General features: G+C 36.3%; 1 protein-coding gene across 1 annotated transcript in view; it reads right to left on the reverse strand.

Annotated features, from left to right (window-relative positions):
- Nucleotides 1-21,499, reverse strand: part of LOC117346237 (vomeronasal type-2 receptor 26-like) — a 57,637-nt gene that overhangs the window by 34,137 nt on the left and 2,001 nt on the right. The window contains exons 2-4 of the mRNA XM_033915642.1: nt 20,075-20,244; nt 8,430-8,721; nt 7,061-7,846 (exon numbers count right to left, since the gene is read on the reverse strand). Of these exons, the coding sequence (XP_033771533.1) occupies nt 7,061-7,846; nt 8,430-8,721; nt 20,075-20,244 (1,248 nt within the window). The remainder of the gene's footprint in view (nt 1-7,060; nt 7,847-8,429; nt 8,722-20,074; nt 20,245-21,499) is intronic.

Below are 21,499 nucleotides of genomic sequence, written 5' to 3' on the forward strand. Positions count from 1 at the left end.
CCTAACCACTAAAATATTAAAATGAACAAGGTTTCTTTTAGTTCAATAATATTCATTATCTTTTTTAAAATCACAAATAACAGAACATTCCCACATCCACCAAGGCACCAACAAGAGCCAGGTTTTATATATTTATACATCAGTCTGAAAGGGTAGGCCTACAAAACCCTATTCCTAAAAGTCGCCCAGTCATCCTCTCCCACTGTTCCCCCAAATTCATGCTCCCAAATGTGCTTCAAAGCCATACATTGATTAACCCCCTTAAACTTTGTCGTGGCTCATGGCTAGCGCTGTTTATGGTACGATGAAATAGATGTCAGAAGCATGATAGTGCAGTATTTTTGTAGCGCCAGTTTTTCATATGATTCTGGGTAATTCTAGTTAGACAAACATCTGTGTTAGTTAAGGACCACGCCCAAATAGAAGCGTACGGAAAAAACAGGTGGATAAAACATTTAAATATAATGTAGCTAAGGCCAGAAGAAAAAACACACTAAAGATTAATATAAGGAAAAGAATGGTGTTTTCTTGTGTACTTTGCTGTTGAGCTAAATCATGGTGGAAATCATGATTACATGATTACATGGAGTCCAGTTTAGGTTCTTTTGTATGTGCTATAACTGTCCTGTCTTAGGTCACCATCTTGTGCCAGTGAATAGTTTCTGTTCTTTGTTCAGCTTCCCGCCTTTAGTCTCATGGTTCTAATTGTTAACAGATGTGCTCAGGCCAGTTAGGAAAAGCATATTAGACTCCATATTCCAAACTGAGATATAAAATGTATGAAGTATGAATGGCCAAGATATGAATGAAATTATGAATGTTTGGGGCCCATGAATGTAATATGTGGTGATATATAAATGGTTTTATAAGCAGAAACACTAAGAAAAAATCTTGAGCACAACATCTGGAAGTGATTAGAGTCAGTCTCAAGAATAGGGAGAAGGGGGGCATTGGAAGCCCACGCTTCAGGAAGAGGAGAGGGGGATTTAACCCCCCCATTTTTCCTCCTGAGTAAGGTTTCTGTGTAAGGCTGTGCAATTTGAATCTGTCAGCTTAGGAGTTTTTTTTCCTTTAAGACTCAGAACTTGTCAGCATGGAAGGGCTGAGAATTTATCAGCACCATGTTAATAATTATAGATTCTCCTGAATGTTATAATGTTAATTCAGAAATCAAAAGTAATTTTCTGAAAACTTTGTATAACTTTTAAACATGGAGGAATGTTTCTTTGTCTAAACTTTAAGACCACCCATAGAAATGTTATTGGTCGTCAAACTTGATGATGTCACTAAACCAAAAGTTATATAATAGACTGTAATGAGATAGAAAAACGAGACCATTGTGAGAAGGCCAGTCTTTGGCCACGATGATGATCTCCCATGAGCGCAACGTAAGCAATTATGCTGTTCTTTTGATCTAATAATGGGAAAATAGAACCAATAATTCAATAAATCCTGGTTATAATTTTAAAACCTTATGCTGGTGTCATTTTGCATGTAGAATTATTTTCAAACCTGAAGCTTTCACAAATGGCGTCAATGCCCCATGCTCAATTGGTGCCGAAACCCGGGAACTACTAATTTGACGCCTTGAAAAAGCTTATAGGTTATTCATAGAAACTCTAGGAACTCTTGAGATTTCGCATGGTTGTGTAACAAAAGGTAGTCACAGGTTGACTGGCTGCGCAGGAATATGGCGGAAATTAGAGATAAAACGGGACCGGAAAACTGGAAAATTGTGAGTATTACGCCTGTTTAAAGAAAAAAAATTAAAAATAATTAAAAAAAAAAAAAAATTAATTAAAAATAATAATAAAAAAAATTTTTTTATTTAACAATAAGGAGCATGCTGCTTGTATATATCTGTACATAATAAATTTGTGGGTAGAGGGATATGAAGTTAGTGGAAATTAAATATTAATGGAAAAAGAAAAAGAAAAAATTAGAAATAAAAGTAACACAGAAAGAATGTTGTGAAAAGAAAGAAAAAAAAATCCCTTGCAGTGCTGGCATTTTTTCCATCTGGCTTTTAAACTGAGCAGTGCCCGTCTGAAAGAAGAAAAAAAGTAAGGTAGAAGTGCCCAGTAGAGAGCAGGTCTCCTCTGTGAACGTAAGTTTTTGCTTGTTTGAATTATACTAAAAATGCTGAGAAAATAGAAGCTTTGTCTCTGAACTAACTCTTTCTCTCTGTGAAAAAGAAAACTGTCTGTTTTAATCTGACTTTGAAAAGTTTCCCTCACCCGTCTCTTTGTTTGAAAAAACGGGCTGAGGGTACCCCCTCCTTCTTTGTCTCCCTCTGCATTTTCAGTGCCTATCTGAAGTAACTACTTTGAAAAGAAAAAAGAAATTGTGTTTCTCAGCTCTGTCTTTCTAAACTCCAGTTCTGTCTCTCTCTGTCTTTTTTGCTCTGCCCTAACTGTTTCTCTTGTCTCTGGAAAAAGAAAAGAAAAGTTAATGGTATCTTACAAGAAGTCCCCTCTCGCTCTATGCTGTTCCTTTGTTTGAAAGAGCGGGCTGCAAATGGGGGATTTTCACCCCCACCTTTTTCCTCCATGCCTTCCACAGAGCTATCACGTGAGGAAAGAGGGGGAGGGAATAGCAGCAATGGAGTCCTTTGTCTCAGGGCTACAGATTTTCCAACAGGTATTTGCTTATATACTAGTCAGTTAACGAATTTGATTCTTCTTTTTTGAGAAGTCTCGGAGCAAGTCTGTTTTGCATATTAAAAGGGTTTATTGAGAACTGGTAGTTTAGCAAGACATGAGAATCCTATGTATCCGTGGCTTAAATTTGTTTCCGATGTAGTAGAAAAAAAGAAAAGCTTATGTAGTGTGAATATCAGGATTCAATGTGGTCTCTCTCTGATAAAACTTTACCAGCATGCTGTTTAGAGTTCCGGAAAGTTTGTGTATGTTGTTTTTGTAGTGTAGATCTGTGCTGTTAAGAACAATTGAGGTACTTTAGTAGCTTCAGAGCTGTTTGTAGCCTAGGGCTATGTCAAAGAATGCATTAAAAAGATGTTATGTAGCCTGTATGTTGTTTCTTTATATTTTAAAAAAAGGTTATCAGAATATTGGAAGAACAGAACTGTAGGATCTGAAGGAATTGGAAAGTGATTTTTAAACGAGATGGTTAAGTGAAAAGGAAAAGAAAGTTAAATGTCTGGCGATTTCAAAGCAGGGAGATAGTTTGTAGAACGAATGTACAGAAATGTGGAAAGAAAGCTTGTGAAATGTGTTAATTAGAAGTTCGATAGGGAAGATGGGAGAAGAGAAAAGAATTCTGCTGGACTTGGGAATATATTCAACAGTGAAAGGATAATTTTGTGGAAAAGAAAAAGATTTATTCCAAAAAACAGATACCATGCTTAAAAGCAGGCAAGTGTGCATAAGGGAAAAATAAAATCCCTGCCTTTATATTTTTATCTCAGGGTTCAAATTAGTTTTGAATATGAATTTTTGTGCCCCTGCATGGTTTATAAAGTATTTTTAAACTTGTGCATTGTCCGAAATGTATGATTAGGGAGTAATTAAATTTAAATGCATTTTAAAATTAAATTGGGAAGTTTAAAATAAAAAGATTAAGAAAAATAGAGGTTAAGTACCTATATTTTTTTGAAAATTGAAATAAATGTGAAACAAAGGGCTTGCTAACTTAGTTAACGGAAAAGAACAATTATAATAAACTTTTATGTAAGTGGATGAATTCGGAATTGAAATTTTGCTTACTTTTTACAAGTAAGCTCTTCAGGATAGGAACCTAATAAAGAATATGGAATTGAGAATAATTCCCTGATGTTAGAAAAAAAGAAAGTCTAATTTTACCATGTAGAGAATGTGTCTGCATGTTTAAATTTTCCTGTGGCCATATTTTGGTACTACAGGACCCTGAAAAAAAGTCTATTTAATCTGTATGTTTTGTGTTTCAGTTAAGAACCTTCTTTGAATCCTTTCAACAATTCAACACAGAGACTGTAACTCTGCAATACAAGAATTAGTACAGTTTGCAGAGGGGATAACGTGCCATGTGTTTCTTTTGTCTTTGTTCTTTTGTTAATGACCATGTGCTTTCCTTCCAGGATTTACACTGACCAGCAGTACCACATTCCACCACTAGAGATGTGGAGAACACAGAGAAAAATTCCGATGCTGAATTTTCGGCGGGAATTTCAGTGTTCCTTTGTCTTCAACTAATGAGCTGTGCTTACCTTTCAGTTGTACCAGTACGGGTGTAAAGAAAAAAGCAGTTCCATAGTTACAGAAAAGCCAAGCTTGAATTATGAAAACGTTGCAGCATGAACTTTTTAAAGCCATGATTTAAATTTCACTGAAATAAATTTAGAGACTCCGACCTTACAAGTTGCTAAAACTATTTGCAAAAGACATTTCTGGACTCATATAAAAAATTTTGAACGAAAAAACAGACTTTATCTTAAACCATGTTACTTTAAATCACTTCATTTGAATTAGGCTTCTGAACTTTAATTATGCTTTTGCATAATTTCATAGACTTATTTTGATATTGTATTAATAACTGTATTTTCTTTATCATTGTCTTCATGCATTGTTCTCAGAAAATATTTTGTTTATCCTGTGTTTTAAATTTTATTTCATATGACTGTATTTCTATACACAGTGGCAGCTTCTAAGCTGTAACACAGTGCCACAATATTGTTTAATTGGGTTTAACAGCTGATATCATCAGTCCTTTTAATGATTTTAATTTAAATTTGAGAAATGAGTTCCTGCAACACACACAGAAAAAGAAAACTTATATCTGATGTGCATGCATTATCTGCACATGAGTACATTTCCATATTAAGCATATATTTGGGTTTTCTTAACACTGTGCATTATTTTACACTTTATTGATTTAATTCCAAGGTTTTATAACATAACACTTTTGAGCATAGGGACTAATTAAATTAGGTAATACTGAGGTTCTCTTTATCTTAGGGAAATCTAGGGTTCTATTTTTCTTTAGCTATACTTTCTCTAAATTTTCTGACTTTTAAACTTTAAAAGTACTGGAGTTTCATGAATACCTCTATGAATAAAACAACAGACGTCTCTGCTCTAGGACTGTACTTGCACCTAGAACAGACACTGTCTAACTACCACTGGAATGGTAAGTTTCCTATATGATATGGTTTAGACAGCAACTTACATAAATGTACACTTGAATGGGTTTTATCTAGGATAGTGGATGGGATTTGCTTGCATTCTCACTAGAGAATTCAAGTAAGCTTTGGGTAAGATCTTCTAGGCACCTGCCGTTGCAGGCCTAGGTAGTACATTTTTCTGGCTTTTGCTATCTAATTGGCATTTAAAAGAATATACTTGCACAGACACACTGATCCATAAGAAGAACCGTACCCTGAGTGAACCCCAGCGCCACAGATAAGACCACGAGCTCAATTCTGAATATTACTTCATAAATTCAGTAATATCCAAGAGGGGATTGTCGTGGCTCATGGCTAGCGCTGTTTATGGTACGATGAAATAGATGTCAGAAGCATGATAGTGCAGTATTTTTGTAGCGCCAGTTTTTCATATGATTCTGGGTAATTCTAGTTAGACAAACATCTGTGTTAGTTAAGGACCACGCCCAAATAGAAGCGTACGGAAAAACAGGTGGATAAAACATTTAAATATAATGTAGCTAAGGCCAGAAGAAAAAACACACTAAAGATTAATATAAGGAAAAGAATGGTGTTTTCTTGTGTACTTTGCTGTTGAGCTAAATCGTGGTGGAAATCATGATTACATGATTACATGGAGTCCAGTTTAGGTTCTTTTGTATGTGCTATAACTGTCCTGTCTTAGGTCACCATCTTGTGCCAGTGAATAGTTTCTGTTCTTTGTTCAGCTTCCCGCCTTTAGCCTCGTGGTTCTAATTGTTAACAGATGTGCTCAGGCCAGTTAGGAAAAGCATATTAGACTCCATATTCCAAACTGAGATATAAAATGTATGAAGTATGAATGGCCAAGATATGAATGAAATTATGAATGTTTGGGGCCCATGAATGTAATATGTGGTGATATATAAATGGTTTTATAAGCAGAAACACTAAGAAAAAATCTTGAGCACAACATCTGGAAGTGATTAGAGTCAGTCTCAAGAATAGGGAGAAGGGGGGCATTGGAAGCCCACGCTTCAGGAAGAGGAGAGGGGGATTTAACCCCCCCATTTTTCCTCCTGAGTAAGGTTTCTGTGTAAGGCTGTGCAATTTGAATCTGTCAGCTTAGGAGTTTTTTTTTCCTTTAAGACTCAGAACTTGTCAGCATGGAAGGGCTGAGAATTTATCAGCACCATGTTAATAATTATAGATTCTCCTGAATGTTATAATGTTAATTCAGAAATCAAAAGTAATTTTCTGAAAACTTTGTATAACTTTTAAACATGGAGGAATGTTTCTTTGTCTAAACTTTAAGACCACCCATAGAAATGTTATTGGTCGTCAAACTTGATGATGTCACTAAACCAAAAGTTATATAATAGACTGTAATGAGATAGAAAAACGAGACCATTGTGAGAAGGCCAGTCTTTGGCCACGATGATGATCTCCCATGAGCGCAACGTAAGCAATTATGCTGTTCTTTTGATCTAATAATGGGAAAATAGAACCAATAATTCAATAAATCCTGGTTATAATTTTAAAACCTTGCGCTGGTGTCATTTTGCATGTAGAATTATTTTCAAACCTGAAGCTTTCACAAATGGCGTCAATGCCCCATGCTCAACTTTCAGCACACAGTTGAAGCTTCTTTTTTTTATTCTGCCCAATTAATCCCACAGAAATCTTGCAAACCAGTATCCCCCTTATGAACAAACCTTAATAGCCTACAACCAGTGATTACCTTTTTGCTGACTCTTATACATTTAAGGGGACAGTGTGCGTTGGGGCTTTTTCCATCTCACTTTTATCATTGGTGGCTGTATTGCTGCATTGGTGAATACTCATTCTGATTTATTTCAAGTAGAGTTGCTGGGATAGAGACTTCACAATGATATACCATTACTTCTTTTCTGAAAATCACATTTCTCTAAAATAGGATATTACCTTCCATGGGAAAACATCAAAAAACTTCTCACTTTCTTCACTCCACTTTGTGTTTTCAGATCTAGAAGAGACCATGTTGTGCAGTGCGTGTGCCAGGGCATACACAGCATTGTATACATTATAACTGTCTCCAGAGTTTATGACATCACAGTGTATTAGGTAGGCAGATGTTTTATCACTGCTGCAGGATCTTTGGATGCTCTTGGGGCACCGGTCATTACACAGGTCCTCAAACCACATATCTATGAATGAATCATTTGGAAGCAGAAGAGGATTCACCTCACGGACAAATTTGTGAAAGCTTGGAATATTCTTCTTTGTCATAGTGAAAACAAAGGAATTTTTCCTTTTACTGTGGTACGAGGGAAAGAAAAATAGTGATTCAGATTTGATGATCCAGACCTTACCAGATGCTTCCCAAATGATTGTTTGTTTTATATACTCTGTGTAGTGTCTATTACAATACAAAATAATCACTTTAGTTGAAGATGTTTTGATGCTTTTGTAAATTCTTTGCAGATTTTCATACATTAAAAATGCAGAATTTTGAAATGTTTCTATGAATGCAATGCAATCTCCATTCTGCTCAATCCCATCACTCAGGATCTGCACAGCCCTCATGCTGTTTTCGTCATCAGATGCAATGATACCAACCCAGGTCCAGCCAAAATGCTTCAATAATTTGACTATCCCAGCACAGAGATACAGCTCACTGGGGACAGTCTGGTAGAAATAAGGAAACTTTTCTGTGTCACTCATGATAAGATTTCCTGAACTATAGCTGATCTGTTGAAAATAACAGATTTAATTTGGTTATAAAAAGATGACATTCATTTCTTTATCAAATATTCAGAGAATTACTCTACTGTAAAGACCAGAGGAGAAAAAGCATGAGATGTTAAAGCCAGATGGTATACATTAGCAGAAGAAGAGTATTGAGATCTAGAGAGAGAGCATAGTAAAAGGAAGCATCCCCTTCCACTTGAGACTTGCACTGCTGTTGTTGATCCAATTTTTTTTCTTTTCTTGTCCTGAATTAGATTACCTTTGGGGATAGTCTTTTCTGCATTGAATTACTGTCTTTGTTTACAACTTTTTATTTTGAAATCACCATTTCAATTCTGCAGTTTGTCAAAGTTAAGTGTGAATGGTTAATAATTTGATTTGGTGTTTCCTGAATATTGATTTCTCTAGTCCCACTTTCATCAAACTACACTATTGAGCAGAGTGGGCTAAATGTCAAGATGCTTATTCTAATCCAATGAGCAATTTGGCATTTAGCTCGCACTGCTCAGCAGAACATCTTGATAAAGAGGGTAAAAAAGAGTGTTTGAAGAGGGTGTGGAGTAAAATTGAGATATCTCTCCACCTGTGGGTACTTGTATATCCTGGACAGGCTGGAAAACTCAATCGATTGCTCAGTTGAAAAACCTTCAATGATAGCAGCCAATGGACCAGATGTTTTGCAGCTGTAGTTTGGGATCCCGGTTTCCATTCCTGAAAATATATTTATAGCAGCTCTATAAGTTAATAATAAATTGTTGTAAGGTTCATCAATATGGAATCCCAGTGTGAGGTTGGGTAAGAGTTCTGAGCTGTTGTTGATCTCCTCCACCGCAGACACAAAAGCCAGGAAGTTGTAATAGTTCAAGAATATAGGACTTCGAGGACAATAAATGATAGATGATATGACATTTGCATCAAACCATAAGATACAGAAACAGACATTAATAGAAGAAAAAAGGGAAATAGGATTAGGATTAGAAATGATGCTATTTGCAAGCTTTACAAGTTCATTTGATAATAAGATAGAAAAGTGTATGCTTCAGGATTATTTAATTTCTCTCCCATTCCTTTGTGTTTTCTCTATTCTTCAGCTCATACCCACCATATTTTCAGGTCATGGCAGGAAAATGTATATCTTCTCTGTAGATAAACAGCCTTAATCACTGGACATCATTGTCTCCATTTCTCTGCTCATCTTACAAAGTGATCAAATAAAAAAGAGGAACAGTGTGCAATCACTCCAAAGTTACAACCAAAATTAAACACTAATAATGATATCAATGAGCACAATGAGGAGAAAAGTCCTCAGCTTCCCCTTTGTAAAAATACTGGAATTTTTGCAATGACAATCTAGTGGAGTTAGGGTTCTTATCATGGGTCAAAAACCTCATTGTTAGAGTTCTGAAAAATGAAGATGTATCAGAAGTGGACACTTGAGAAGGGAGCTCTGTTACCTTGTTCTGCCAATACTGCTTGTTAGTCTTCCCCTGTCTGAGACATGGGGAAGAGGAAGGGGCCCTTCATTCTAACCCTCTAGCGGTGGTAACCCAGCAACAATTAGTGCAGTTGATGATTGCAGAGGCTTTTTCCAGACCAGGCAAATCTGTACTTCCTAAATTGGGGGAGAGCCTGATTTCTTTGAGTGAACACATGCATACGGAAAGGGCATCACTGAGCCCAGAGCAGTGGATGATACCATCCCAACTCAGAAGTAGACTGGTGGAAAGAGAGCTGGGGCTGTTAATCCTCAGGATGGAATCTTTGGACACTGGCTTAGGAGGGAGCCCAGCACTAGCCTCAATAGTAGAGGGAGAGCAGGGAGAAGTTCAACAAAAGTCCAGCACCAGGGCAGAGGTGTTAAGTGCTTCTTGAGGGTCCACCTTACAATTTGAGGTGTTGTAAAAACTGCTAAAATAGACTTGGAGGCACTGTGGCAAGCCATATCTATTATGGACGCTAATCTAAAGTTATCTTTTTCTACATTATCTACTGACTATGTGACTATCTTCTCCAAAGTGGAGCAATAGGATTTGGCTATTACTCAAGTAAAAGAAAAAGTGGAGAAGCAAGAGACAAAACTCTCTGAAATGAAACAGATACAATTTGAACTGGTAAAGGAAAGATATTATTTTTCAAGGAAAATTGCATTACATTATATTACATCAGTGATTTCTATTCCGCCGTTACCTTGCGGTTCAAGGCGGATTACATAAAGGATCTATCTTGTCAATTCCAGAGGAATTATAGAATAGTTAGATTGATTTGTAGAGATGAGGTGGTTCTTGTAATGTTAGGTTGTTTTAGAGAGTAGAGAGGTGTTTGGTTGGTTTTGATTGTTGGGTATCAGGGTTTTTTTAAATATTATGGTTTTTATTTCTTTTCTAAAATAGAGATTTTTGAAAGCCAACTAAGAAAAAATAATTTGATACTTTTGAATTTTTTTAAATCCCTCATGATCTCTCCCATTCAGATGATTAGGAATACCTTATAGAAATATGTATTCCAAAAACAAAAAACTGTGGATACAGATGTTCTGGAGATAATTTATTATACACTGACATATAAAAACTCAATTAAAAAAGTACAATGATAAAAAAATACAGTGATAAAAATCCAACCAGACCCTACACTGTTGGATTTTTAACATTGTATTTTTTATCATTGTACTTTTTAAATTGAATTTTCATGTTTTTATATGTCAGTGTATAATAAATTATCTCCAGAACATCTGTATCCACAGTTTTTTGTTTTTGTTTTCATCGATAGATTATTTTCACTGTGGATCATTGAGTTTCCCCATTTTTCTATATTATGTATTCCACCAGAAAATTTACCTCCTATTCTTAGAGTCAATTACCTTAAGCTTCCACTCCTAATGAGATTCAAGGAGATAAAGGGGTAGATATGGATTTAACAACTTTTTTGGAGAACTCACTGGAGGTCGTAACAGAAAGGAGAACCCTTTTACTTACCTTAGCTTTGGAAAGTGATAGGGAATATACTGTATATTGCAATTGCATTTCCAGCATTTAAATGATCAGTTTTTGGGCTTTAAAATTTGTATATTTCCAGACATGTCTCAAAAATCCCAGAGGCGGAGGAATGAACTTTTGGCATTAAGGCCAAGAATCCTGGCCTTGGGTGAATATTTTTGTTAAAATTTCTAGTAAAATATTTTATTACCTATCAGACCAAGAATTTCCTGTTTTTTGAACCCAAACAGCTGTTAGAGTTTATTGAATCAAAGGAAAGAGGAGTATTCATAACAAATGATGTGTAACTTGCTCTACCAGCTTTAGGTTATGCAGAGTATTACCGCTTTCTTATATTGTATGTTAATTCTAATTGAGGTTTAATTTCCTGTTGATTTTTCTCAAATATTGTGGACTAAATCCCTCTTTTACTAAGGTGCGCTAATTGATTAGCGTGTGCTAAACGCTAACGCATGCTTGTTAGTCTATGGACACATTAGTGTTTTGACTGTGCTAATTTGATTAGCACACGCTAATCAGTTAGCGCACCTTAGTATAAGAGGGGGTTAGTAAACAAGGGGATTAATATCTGAATAGTATTGTTTCCTTTTTTTCAGATTTTTTATTTCCACTATGATGTAATTTATCTGTATTCAAGTTGTAATTATTATGCTTGATTGTAATAAGAAAGAAGTTATAAATAATTTTTTTAAAAACAATCTCGTTGTGATACCAGTATGTGAAAAAAATATTTTTGTAATTTTTTGATAATTAATCAACATCCTGTTATGTAATTTATGTGTTTTTCAAAAAACTTATTTTTAAAAAATTTGTATCGAAGTCACAGTGATCTTGCTGTCTCAAATAACTTCTGAAAAAAAATCACAATGATGTCAATAAATTAAAGAGGCTGTAAATGAGTTAGAAATAACAGTCACAAAATGGAAGAACACTTATTTTAAATGGCATGATGGAGGCCTGTCTGTTTCCCTTAGAGCTTCTTCAAGGGGGATGTCCTCCACCTCAACCGAAGGGGACAATATTATCAGCAAGTCATGTTAAAATTTTCAAAACAGGATGGACCCATGAGGAGAGGACAATACCTAGAGCCAGGAGATGCATAGCACAATTTGAAACCCAGATTACAGTGACACAGCTCTAAGTAAAACAGTGAGGCCACCGTCAGGCATTTAAGATAAGTATTCTTCCATTTTGTGGCTGTTATTTCTTTTTTTTTTAATTAATTTGAAAATTATCACAAGTAATACACTTGTTAAAAAAATACAGATAGGAAATAACAACATAACGAACAAAATTATAAATGCAGCATTTGAATTATCATCCTTCTTAGACCTCAAAATCAAGAAAAAAGAAGGAGGAATCCAATACATTCCATGGAGAGAAATACAATCAAAAAACTTTTATCAGAAAGCTGACTACGTTAAACAACCCCACTTATCATAAATCCAACAGATCATATATATTACTTATCTTTAGAGATCTTTTTAAGGTCTAGAAAGTCTCTCAATTGTGATGGTAAAAAGAAAGTGTACTTAATCCCCAAATATCGAATCAAACATTTACAAGGGTATGCCAAAAGAAAGGAAGCCCCCCAACTTTTAGTCTCATCATGCATAGAAAGGAATTCTTTTCTGCGGTCCTGTGTTATCTTAGATACATCAGGATAAATCCAAATTCTTTGTCCTGAAAATTCTTGATTTAAATTCCGAAAGTAAAGTTTCATTATAAGGTTTAGGTCTTGTTCAAACACCATGGAGACTAAGAGCGTTCCCCTTTCCTTAACATCAGAAAGGGATTCCTCTAACATTGCAGTCAAATTTTTTTCCACCACCAAATTTCCTCCTTCATCAGCCTTAGTCATAGCAGTAGGAATATAATAAATTTTATTTATAGGAGGAATAGATTGTCGAGGAATTTTAAGAATTTCGATCAGATATTTTTTAAAGTAGTCAAGAGGATTTAATGTCGATGATTTTGGAAAATTTAGTATTCGTAAATTTAGTCTCCTATTAAAATTCTCAAATTGTTCCAATTTAGTATGCACATATGTCTTATCTTTAACCAACGTTGATGTTATTGCCTTTAAGTCTTTAACTTCAGATTTAACACAGGTTATTTGTTCAGCAGAGTCATGTTTAGTTTGTTAAATTATTTTAGATAAATTATCCACTTTCTTTGAGAGATTAAGTACCTCTAATGTTGATCCTGTAAGCTTGCTGTCGAGGCTCTGCAAGGCCTGCCAAATGGTCTCTAGAGTTACCACTGGGGGAGTCTGAAGCAGCGATGAACTCGCAGGGGCTCCCAAAGTCAGTTACTCAGCTGTCCTTCCCACGGGCGCTCCTTCCTCCAAACTCAAGTCCAGATCCGCGACTTCCGCCCCTGGACTCTCTGTCGGGGCAACCCGCGTTGACGTTGGACACGGCAGTACGCTGGATACCGGAGGGGACAGTGAAATTTCATGCCCTAGGAAGCTGGACGCTCCATCGTCCAGACTTGCAGCAGGGCCCTCTTCTCTTGGTTCCGAGGTTGTAAGCTGGCTCAGAAACCTCTCCAGGGTTTGTTGCTGTACCGGTGTAGAGGTTCTGAGCTGGGAGGAAGCCGTTCTCAGAACCCCCTTCCTTTTGGTATGTGGCATCAGGACGCAAAAAGCTCCGTAGAGGAATCAAATATATAAAGAATATCAAGGAGTTAACCGGCCCCTCGGGAGAGGTAAGAGACGCCAGACCTAGCGTGCAGCCATCTTGGATCCTCCCTCAACCTTTGTGGCTGTTATTTCTATGTCATTTATAGCCTCTTCAGTTTATTGACAGCATTGTGATTTTTTTCACACTCAGTTATTTGAGACAGCAAGATCACTGTGACTTTGATACAATTTTTTAAATAAATTTTTTGAAAAACACATAAATTGGATAACAGGACGTTTATTGATTATTTAAAAATTGTAAACATTTTTTCAGAGATGGCAGATGGATGGTTAGCATGCAGACAGAAGGAAGAAGGAGACCCTGGCAAGCAAGTTATCAGAAGACAACCAGAGCCTTGGACCAACAAGATTTGAAAAATAACCAGACAACAAAAGGTAGAAAAACTAATTTTATTTTCTGTTTTGTGATTACAATATGTCAGATTTGAAATGTGTATCCTGCCAGAGCTGGTTTTAGACCGCAAACATGAGCTAGGATTTAAAAGAGAGGAAAAGTCCTTTTTGTTTCTTTATTTTATTTACACCACAACGCCAGTGTGGTTAGGAGAAGCCAAAGGTGGGTGAAAAAGCTATAAAATAAACCCACCAGGATGTTTGGAAAAAACAAACAAACACCCAATTGGGCAGGAAAATCGAATCAAATCGAAAAACCAATTCAATAGGCTGAATCGAATCGAATTTTTTTTCCTGAATTGGGCAGCACTAGTTTGCACTACTGTCTTTGACTTTAGGACCTGGGATTGGGGAGAGATGGCATCCTCAATACTTTATAATGCAAGTGAAACGAGGATTTGATCAGACTTTTGAAGGGTCTGCAGAAAAAAAATATTGTATAGGCCGGGGACATGAGACAGCAGGAAATGGGAACTTTTCTTCCTTCTATTTTTGTGAATGGAAAGGCTGAGGATGTCAGAGAGATCAGTTAAAATATGTGCTTTATAAGAAAATATAATAATGTGTTTTATAAAGTTTATAGCATAGCTGGCCTACCCAGTGAGGTGTTCCTAGTGGTGGTGGTGGCAGCGTGTCAATGTGTTGAGAGGAAGAGGTGGTCTGTGAAATTCTGCTGAGCAAACTCCGGGCCCATTTCCACCCCCCCAGTTAGTCCACTACACTCAACTGGTTCACACACTGAGTGGGTCTTTGGGTATTGTTTTGGGATCTCTTCCAGTGGTTTATCAGTATCTCCTTCTGGTCCAAGGAAGGAAACTTTGTTATCCTTAGCATTGACCTACAGAATATGTTTGTAACAGCGCTGCTTGTGTGGCATTAGGCTAAGTAGTGAATTAAAGAAAAAAACAGACCTTTCCACATTTTTGCACTATATAGTGGGTGTATGAGGAGATTCACATTTCCTGTACAGCTAAGTCCGTGTGAAGTTACCTTGTGCTGTATTTGACATCTAGCAAGGTCTCTGTTTGGAAGGAAAGATCTAAGCTTAAAAATGAAGTGGCCAGAAGTTATGGTAAAAGCAGATAGCGTAGCTGGTTTTAAGAAAGATTTGAACAAATTCCTGGAGGAAAAGTCCATAGTCTGTTATTAAGACATGGGGGAAGTCTCTGCTTGCCCTGGATCGGTAGCATGGAATGTTGCTACTCTTTGGGTTTTGACCAGGTACTAGTGATCTGGATTGACTACCATGAGAATGGGCTACTGGGCATGATGGACCATTGGTCTGACCCAGTTAGGCTATTCTTATGTTATGTTCTCATCTGTAGGGGCCTTTGTTTTCACTTCTTATTTTAATGTATTTTTTTCTGGGAACTTTTAGTGTTTTTTATAATGGGAACAAAAATGGAAGATAATTAATGTGTGTGGAATGGGAGGGGTAACTAATTTCTTCAGCTAAATAATTCAATCCACCTCAACCAGACATAGGAGAACTCACGCACCATTCACACACTCTCCAACCAAAAACCTCAAAAGAAAAAACTGTTTGGCAACCTCCTAGCCATTCAAGCTGCAACAATCGACCCCCAACTCTACAACCTATTGACCTCGACCATAGACTACAAAACCTTAAAAAAGAAATAAAAACCCTTTTATTACAAAAACACATAAAACTGAACTAACACAATCAGAAGTGTCCCAAGCATCACCTGCAACTATTCCTTATGTACTTCTGATGTCATGACAATTCAGACATAATTTATGTTATGTTATGTTTGGAATAATGGTTACATATATGAGTTTCAATAAAAGAAAATTTTCACTGCCTGTTTCTATTCTGACTTTTATTCCATTTCATGGTTATTACAAAAAATATTTTTTTACATGGGAGGGTGGGGGGTGTCAAAAAAATGATGGGCCCCGGGTGCCACATACCCTAGGTACACCACTGTGCATAACAAACTTCCAACATGTCTCCTTGAACACAGCAGTTAAGAAATTTAGCAAGATGTCTAGAAATCAGCATTTAGATGTTTTGATAAGAAAAATGTCCAAGTGCCAATTTATGCCATTTTCTGTAACATATTTGCCATATTAGGATAAACCGAAGGTCCATCGACCCTAATTTCCAACAGTCCCCAACACATGTCACAAGTACTCAAGGAATTGCAAGATCCCGTGGAATAAAACAGATTTGATTCTGCTTATCCTAGGAATAAGCAGTGGATGTTCCAAAGTCCATCTCAATAATGGTGTGTGGAATTCTTTTTTAGGAATTTATCCAAATCTTTTAAAACTCTGCTAAGCTGATTTCACCACATGTTCTGGAAATTCATTCCAAATTTTAATTACATATTGAGTAAAGAAATATTTTTCAGATTTATTTTTAATGTACTATTTAGTTGCTTTATTGCATATCTCCTAGTCCTAATATTTTTGGAAACAATAAACAAGTGATTCACATCTACCCTTTACACTCCACTCAGTATTTTATAGACCTCTATCACACCTTCCCTGAGCTGCCTCTCTCCCAGCTGAAGAGCCCTAGCCACTTTAAACTTTCCTCATAGGGACATCATCCCATCCCTTTTATTTTCTTCATTGCCTTGCTATGTACCTTTTCTAATTCTGCTATATCTTTTTTGAGATACGGTGGCCAGAATTACACACAGTATTCAAGATAACTCAAGCTGTATTAGAGTTTCCACATAGGTATTCAAGTTGCAGCTGTACCATAGAGCAATACAAGGAGATTATAACTTTTTCATCTTTGTTTTTCATTCCATTCCTGATAATTCCAAACATTCTATTTGCTTTTAACCACAGCCACATACTGAGCTGAGGGTTTCAATGTATCCTCAACAATGATACCCAGATCCCTTTCCTGGGCACTGACTCCTAACATAGAACCCAAGAACATGTAGCAATAGTTTGTTTTCCAATTTTTCACATGCATCATTTTGTTCGTGCTTTCATTAAACATTATCTGCCATTTTGATGCCCAGTCTCCCAAAGTCCTTTTGTTATTTAACAACTTTGAACCAATTTGAGTCATCAGCAAATTAAATTATTTTACTAAATACTCCCATATTTAGACCATTGATAAATGCATTAAAAAGCAGTCCCAGCACAGACCCTTAAGGAACCCCATTATTTACCCCTCACTAGTGAGAATATTTACCATTTAAACCTACTCTGTGTTTTTTGACCTAAGGGCCACCGCGTGAATGGACTGCAGGGCACGATGGACCACTGGTCTGACTCAGCAGCAACAATTCTTATATTCTTATGTTCTTTCAACCAGTTCTTAATCCATGGCAATCCAATTTCCTCAGAAGTCTTTTATGAGGTATTTTATCAAATACCTGTTGAATATACAAATACACAATATCATCCAGCTCATCTTTATCCATCTGTTCATTCACTTCTTCAAAGAAATGTATTAGGCTGGCGAAGCAAGATTTCCCTTGACAAAATCCATTGGCTTTCTCTCATTAACCCATGCTCATCTTTGCTTCCTTATTAGCGCCTTGCATTTGACTTGCCATTCATTCTGCTGTTGATAATTATTTTCCAGTCATCTCCTGAGGCAGGAGCCAAAATCCTTTGAGGTCAGTTTATAGAGCTCATTGAATATGGTAGGATAATATTGAAAAATAAGAAGATTTATTGAAGGTGTAAAAGTGGGTGTTTAGTTATTTTAGGCTTTTTATTGTTCCATAGTTTATTCCCTCCTGCTGACATGTGGAGCGAAACTCAAGTCGAGGGACCAGTTTAGGCCACTTCGGGTGTGCATAAGAACATAAGAATATAACATAAGAACATAAGCAATGCCTCCGCTGGGTCAGACCTGACGTCCATCTTGCCCAGAAGTCTGCTCACGCGGTGGCCCAACAGGTCCAGGTCCTGTGCAGTAATCATCTGTCTATACCCCTCTATCCCCTTTTCCAGCAGGAAATTGTCCAATCCTTTCTTAAACCCCAGTACCGTACTCTGCTCTATTATGTCCTCTGGAAGCGCATTCCAGGTGTCCTCCATACATTGAGTAAAGAAGAACTTCCTAGCATTCATTTTGAATCTGTCCTCTTTCAACTTTTCCGAATGCCCTCTTGTTCTTTTATTTTTTGAAAGTTTGAAGAATCTGTCCCTCTCTACTGTCTCTATGCCCTTCATGATCTTATATGTCTCTATCATTTCCCCTCTAAATCTCCTCTTCTCCAGGGAAAAGAGACCCAGTTTCTCCAATCTCTCAGCGTATGAAAGGTTTTCCATCCCTTTTATCAAATGTGTCGCTCTCCTCTGAACCCTCTCGAGTAACGCCATATCCTTCTTAAGGTACAGCGGCCAATATTGGACGCAGTACTCCAGATGCGGACGCACCATCGCCCGATACAACGGCAGGATAACTTCTTTCATTCTGGTAGTAATACCCTTCTTGATTATACCTAGAATTCTATTTATTCTGTGGTGATTTCAATTGATGTTCACTTCTACAGCAGAGGAAACTAATTAAGAGAAACATTGCATTGTTCCCAGATAAGTATATTGTTTTATCTGGGTTGTTAAGTTACACACGATACACAACATGGGACTATGCTGCGATTATGATGGTCCCATCTAGCAACCTCTGCTGTAGATATCACTTTGATTTTATTTTGAGCACTGAGGTATGTGGATCTGAACACAGTACTTTAACACATATAATTGACTGATTATGCAAATGTTTGATGGTTCATTATACAGTATATTATATATCATATAAAGTGGGATTTTTTTTAGCATGTAGAGCCTGTGTATACAGTAGCATTGCAAATAATTATTTTCAGTCAGATCCTTCTTCCTCTTTCTGAAGAATTCTCTTTAACTCTGATAGCTTCCTTCAAATCACTCGTTAACCACACAGGGTAGCCTTTAGTCATATTGCTTCCTTTTTTAACACATGGAATATATCTAGTCTGGGCTTACCCCCCTCTTTTACTAAGGCACGCTAATCGATTAGCGTGCGCTAATCAATTTAGTGCATGCTAAATGCTAACACATGCATGTTAGTCTATGAACACATTAGCATTTAACATGTGCTAATTCAATTAGCGTGTGCTAATCGGTTAGCATACCTTAGTAAAAGAGGGGGTTAGTGTTTTGAAAGTGCCCTAAACTGTTTTTAATATACTTGCAGTTTGTATGGCATTAATTTATTGCATAAGGAATAATCTTCTTTTTTATACACGCATAAGACCACTGAATGCTGGAGCTTGGTGTATCAAAATAATGCATTTTATTCCATCTGGCAACTGACTGCACATAACCAGTGAAGCGTAAACCTGAATATTCATTGAAATCTAAAACCACAAAATTTCCCTAATTCTTTAGTATCTAAATGTCAGCACAGTTTGCATAATAAAATGATATGGGCTGATAAATTTTGTGATTTAAATGGTCATAAAAGACTCATCCCACTTATTTCACTCAAGGTCAACCATTCAGTGATACCGTGCAGCACTTAACTGGGACGTGTCAGTACAAATATTGACACTTAACCCATCTTTTATTAAGGTACACTAACTGATTAGTGCGTGCTAATCGAATTAGTACGCACTAAACGCTAACGCATCCATTAGCATTTAGCATGCGCTAATCGGTTAGCGCACCTTAGTAAAAGAGGGCCTTAGACATTATCAAAAAAGTGAGGTCAAGGGTAGTCCAAGGAGTGTCAATAAGCTATTATATTTCATTTCAAGTTATTAGCAAATGAAAATAAGCAGAAAAAAATAAAAAATCTATATATACGAACTAGTATTCATAGAACTTGGAAAAACAGTTTGTACTCTTTCTGTAATATGGATTGGCAATATAAAAAAAAACACAGTATAAAACTTATATTCCAATATAGTACACAGAAAACTACAAAAAAACCACCATTTTCTGGCTCTCCCTTGATCTTCCTACTTATGTTATCCTACCCATTTTATTGTTTTTCAAATTATACAGTAGTTGGGAATAAGGTAATATTTCAAGTTGACCTTCCACATACAAATATCCCTCTAATAAATGTTAGTTATATCTGCAATTCATGAAAGAAGCATCCAAAATAAAATTCAAAAGCATATCTCACATAAGGCGTTAAGCCATGATGCTACTTACAAGCTATTTCCAGAAAATGATTGAGGAGTTGAGAGGAATGGACCTTCATTTAGATAAAAGCTTGTCACAGTTACAAGGCCCCCAATCATGATGTCCCCATCCTTATGGTATCCTGGTTGTGGTTCTACTGGTGGGTCATTTCTAAGTATACATTGATGCTCAGCTGTATTCTGCAGGATGTCACAGAGCATCAATAAAGTCAGAACAAGATGAGATTCCATGAAACAGTTTCTGTTCTGATATTGCTCTCACTTGCCACTCAAGTTGTTACACTTGAGAACTGAGACAGGATGATATAGAGTTCTTGATGATGCTATTGAACTTAATATTTGAGCTTTGGGCAAAAATAATTAAGAATTAAACTGGACTTCAGACCTGTGTATTTACACAAAGTAAATGAGTAAAGACCTTGAAATTGAACTGATCACCCTATTTCTAGCTGACCAACACCTATGAGGATACATTGTGGTCTCCATTGGACTCTGATGTTCAGTCTTAAGGGATATCTCCTCCTGACATCTGCATTTATTTTAAAATATAGGATGTTACTTTTAAACATAACCTTATGAATAATGTGCCTTCAAATATTTATTTATTTGAAATCAAATATTTCAAATAAATAAAAATTTGATTTCAATAGTTATGCAGAACATAGTGTAAAAAAGTGTGCAGAAATTTATGGCTATATATTTTGTGCATGCAGCATATATAGACTCATTAAATATTACAGTTTGAATTTAATATCCGATATTTCATAATTTTTAAGACCTCAGTATTGCAGCCCAGGAAACATCTTATCTCTGGGTATATAGGCACTCACTTCTCCATTTGTCACTTTAATAGAACACTTATAATAAACTAAATACACTTTTATGGTAAATACAGATTTTCATCATAATTAAGTTTTGAACTTTAAAGTATAAACTTTACTTAGCTTTTTTATCATTTGTCAGCAGGGACACTAACTGACATGTTTCACCATCAGGTTATCTCAAGGAACCATCCCCTATTATACCGCACATCATGTACACCCAGTATATATGCTTTTTATCATATACCCCCTCTTTTAGTAAGGTGCACTAACTGATTTAACATGCGCAAACAGATTTAGCACGCGCAATTCAAATTAGTGTACGGTAAATGCTAACGCATCTATAGACTAACAAGCATGCATTAGCGTTTAGCATGCACTAATTCAAATAGTGTGCACTAAATCAGTTTGTGCATGCTAAATTGGTTAGTGCACCTTAGTAAAAGGACCTAATAGTATAATAGCATAACATTTTATGATAATAGAAAAGATGGAAAAGTCAATTTAGTTTCCTCAGTTTATGTGTTCATGCTGTCATGGATACTTTCTCAGATTTCAATCGGTGTGATCTTTACAAATTATCTCTCCAGAACAGTCTAATTTGTAAAATTTCT

The sequence above is a fragment of the Geotrypetes seraphini genome, chromosome 12 (genome assembly GCF_902459505.1).
Source record: "Geotrypetes seraphini chromosome 12, aGeoSer1.1, whole genome shotgun sequence".
Classification (NCBI taxonomy): Eukaryota; Metazoa; Chordata; class Amphibia; order Gymnophiona; family Dermophiidae; genus Geotrypetes; species Geotrypetes seraphini.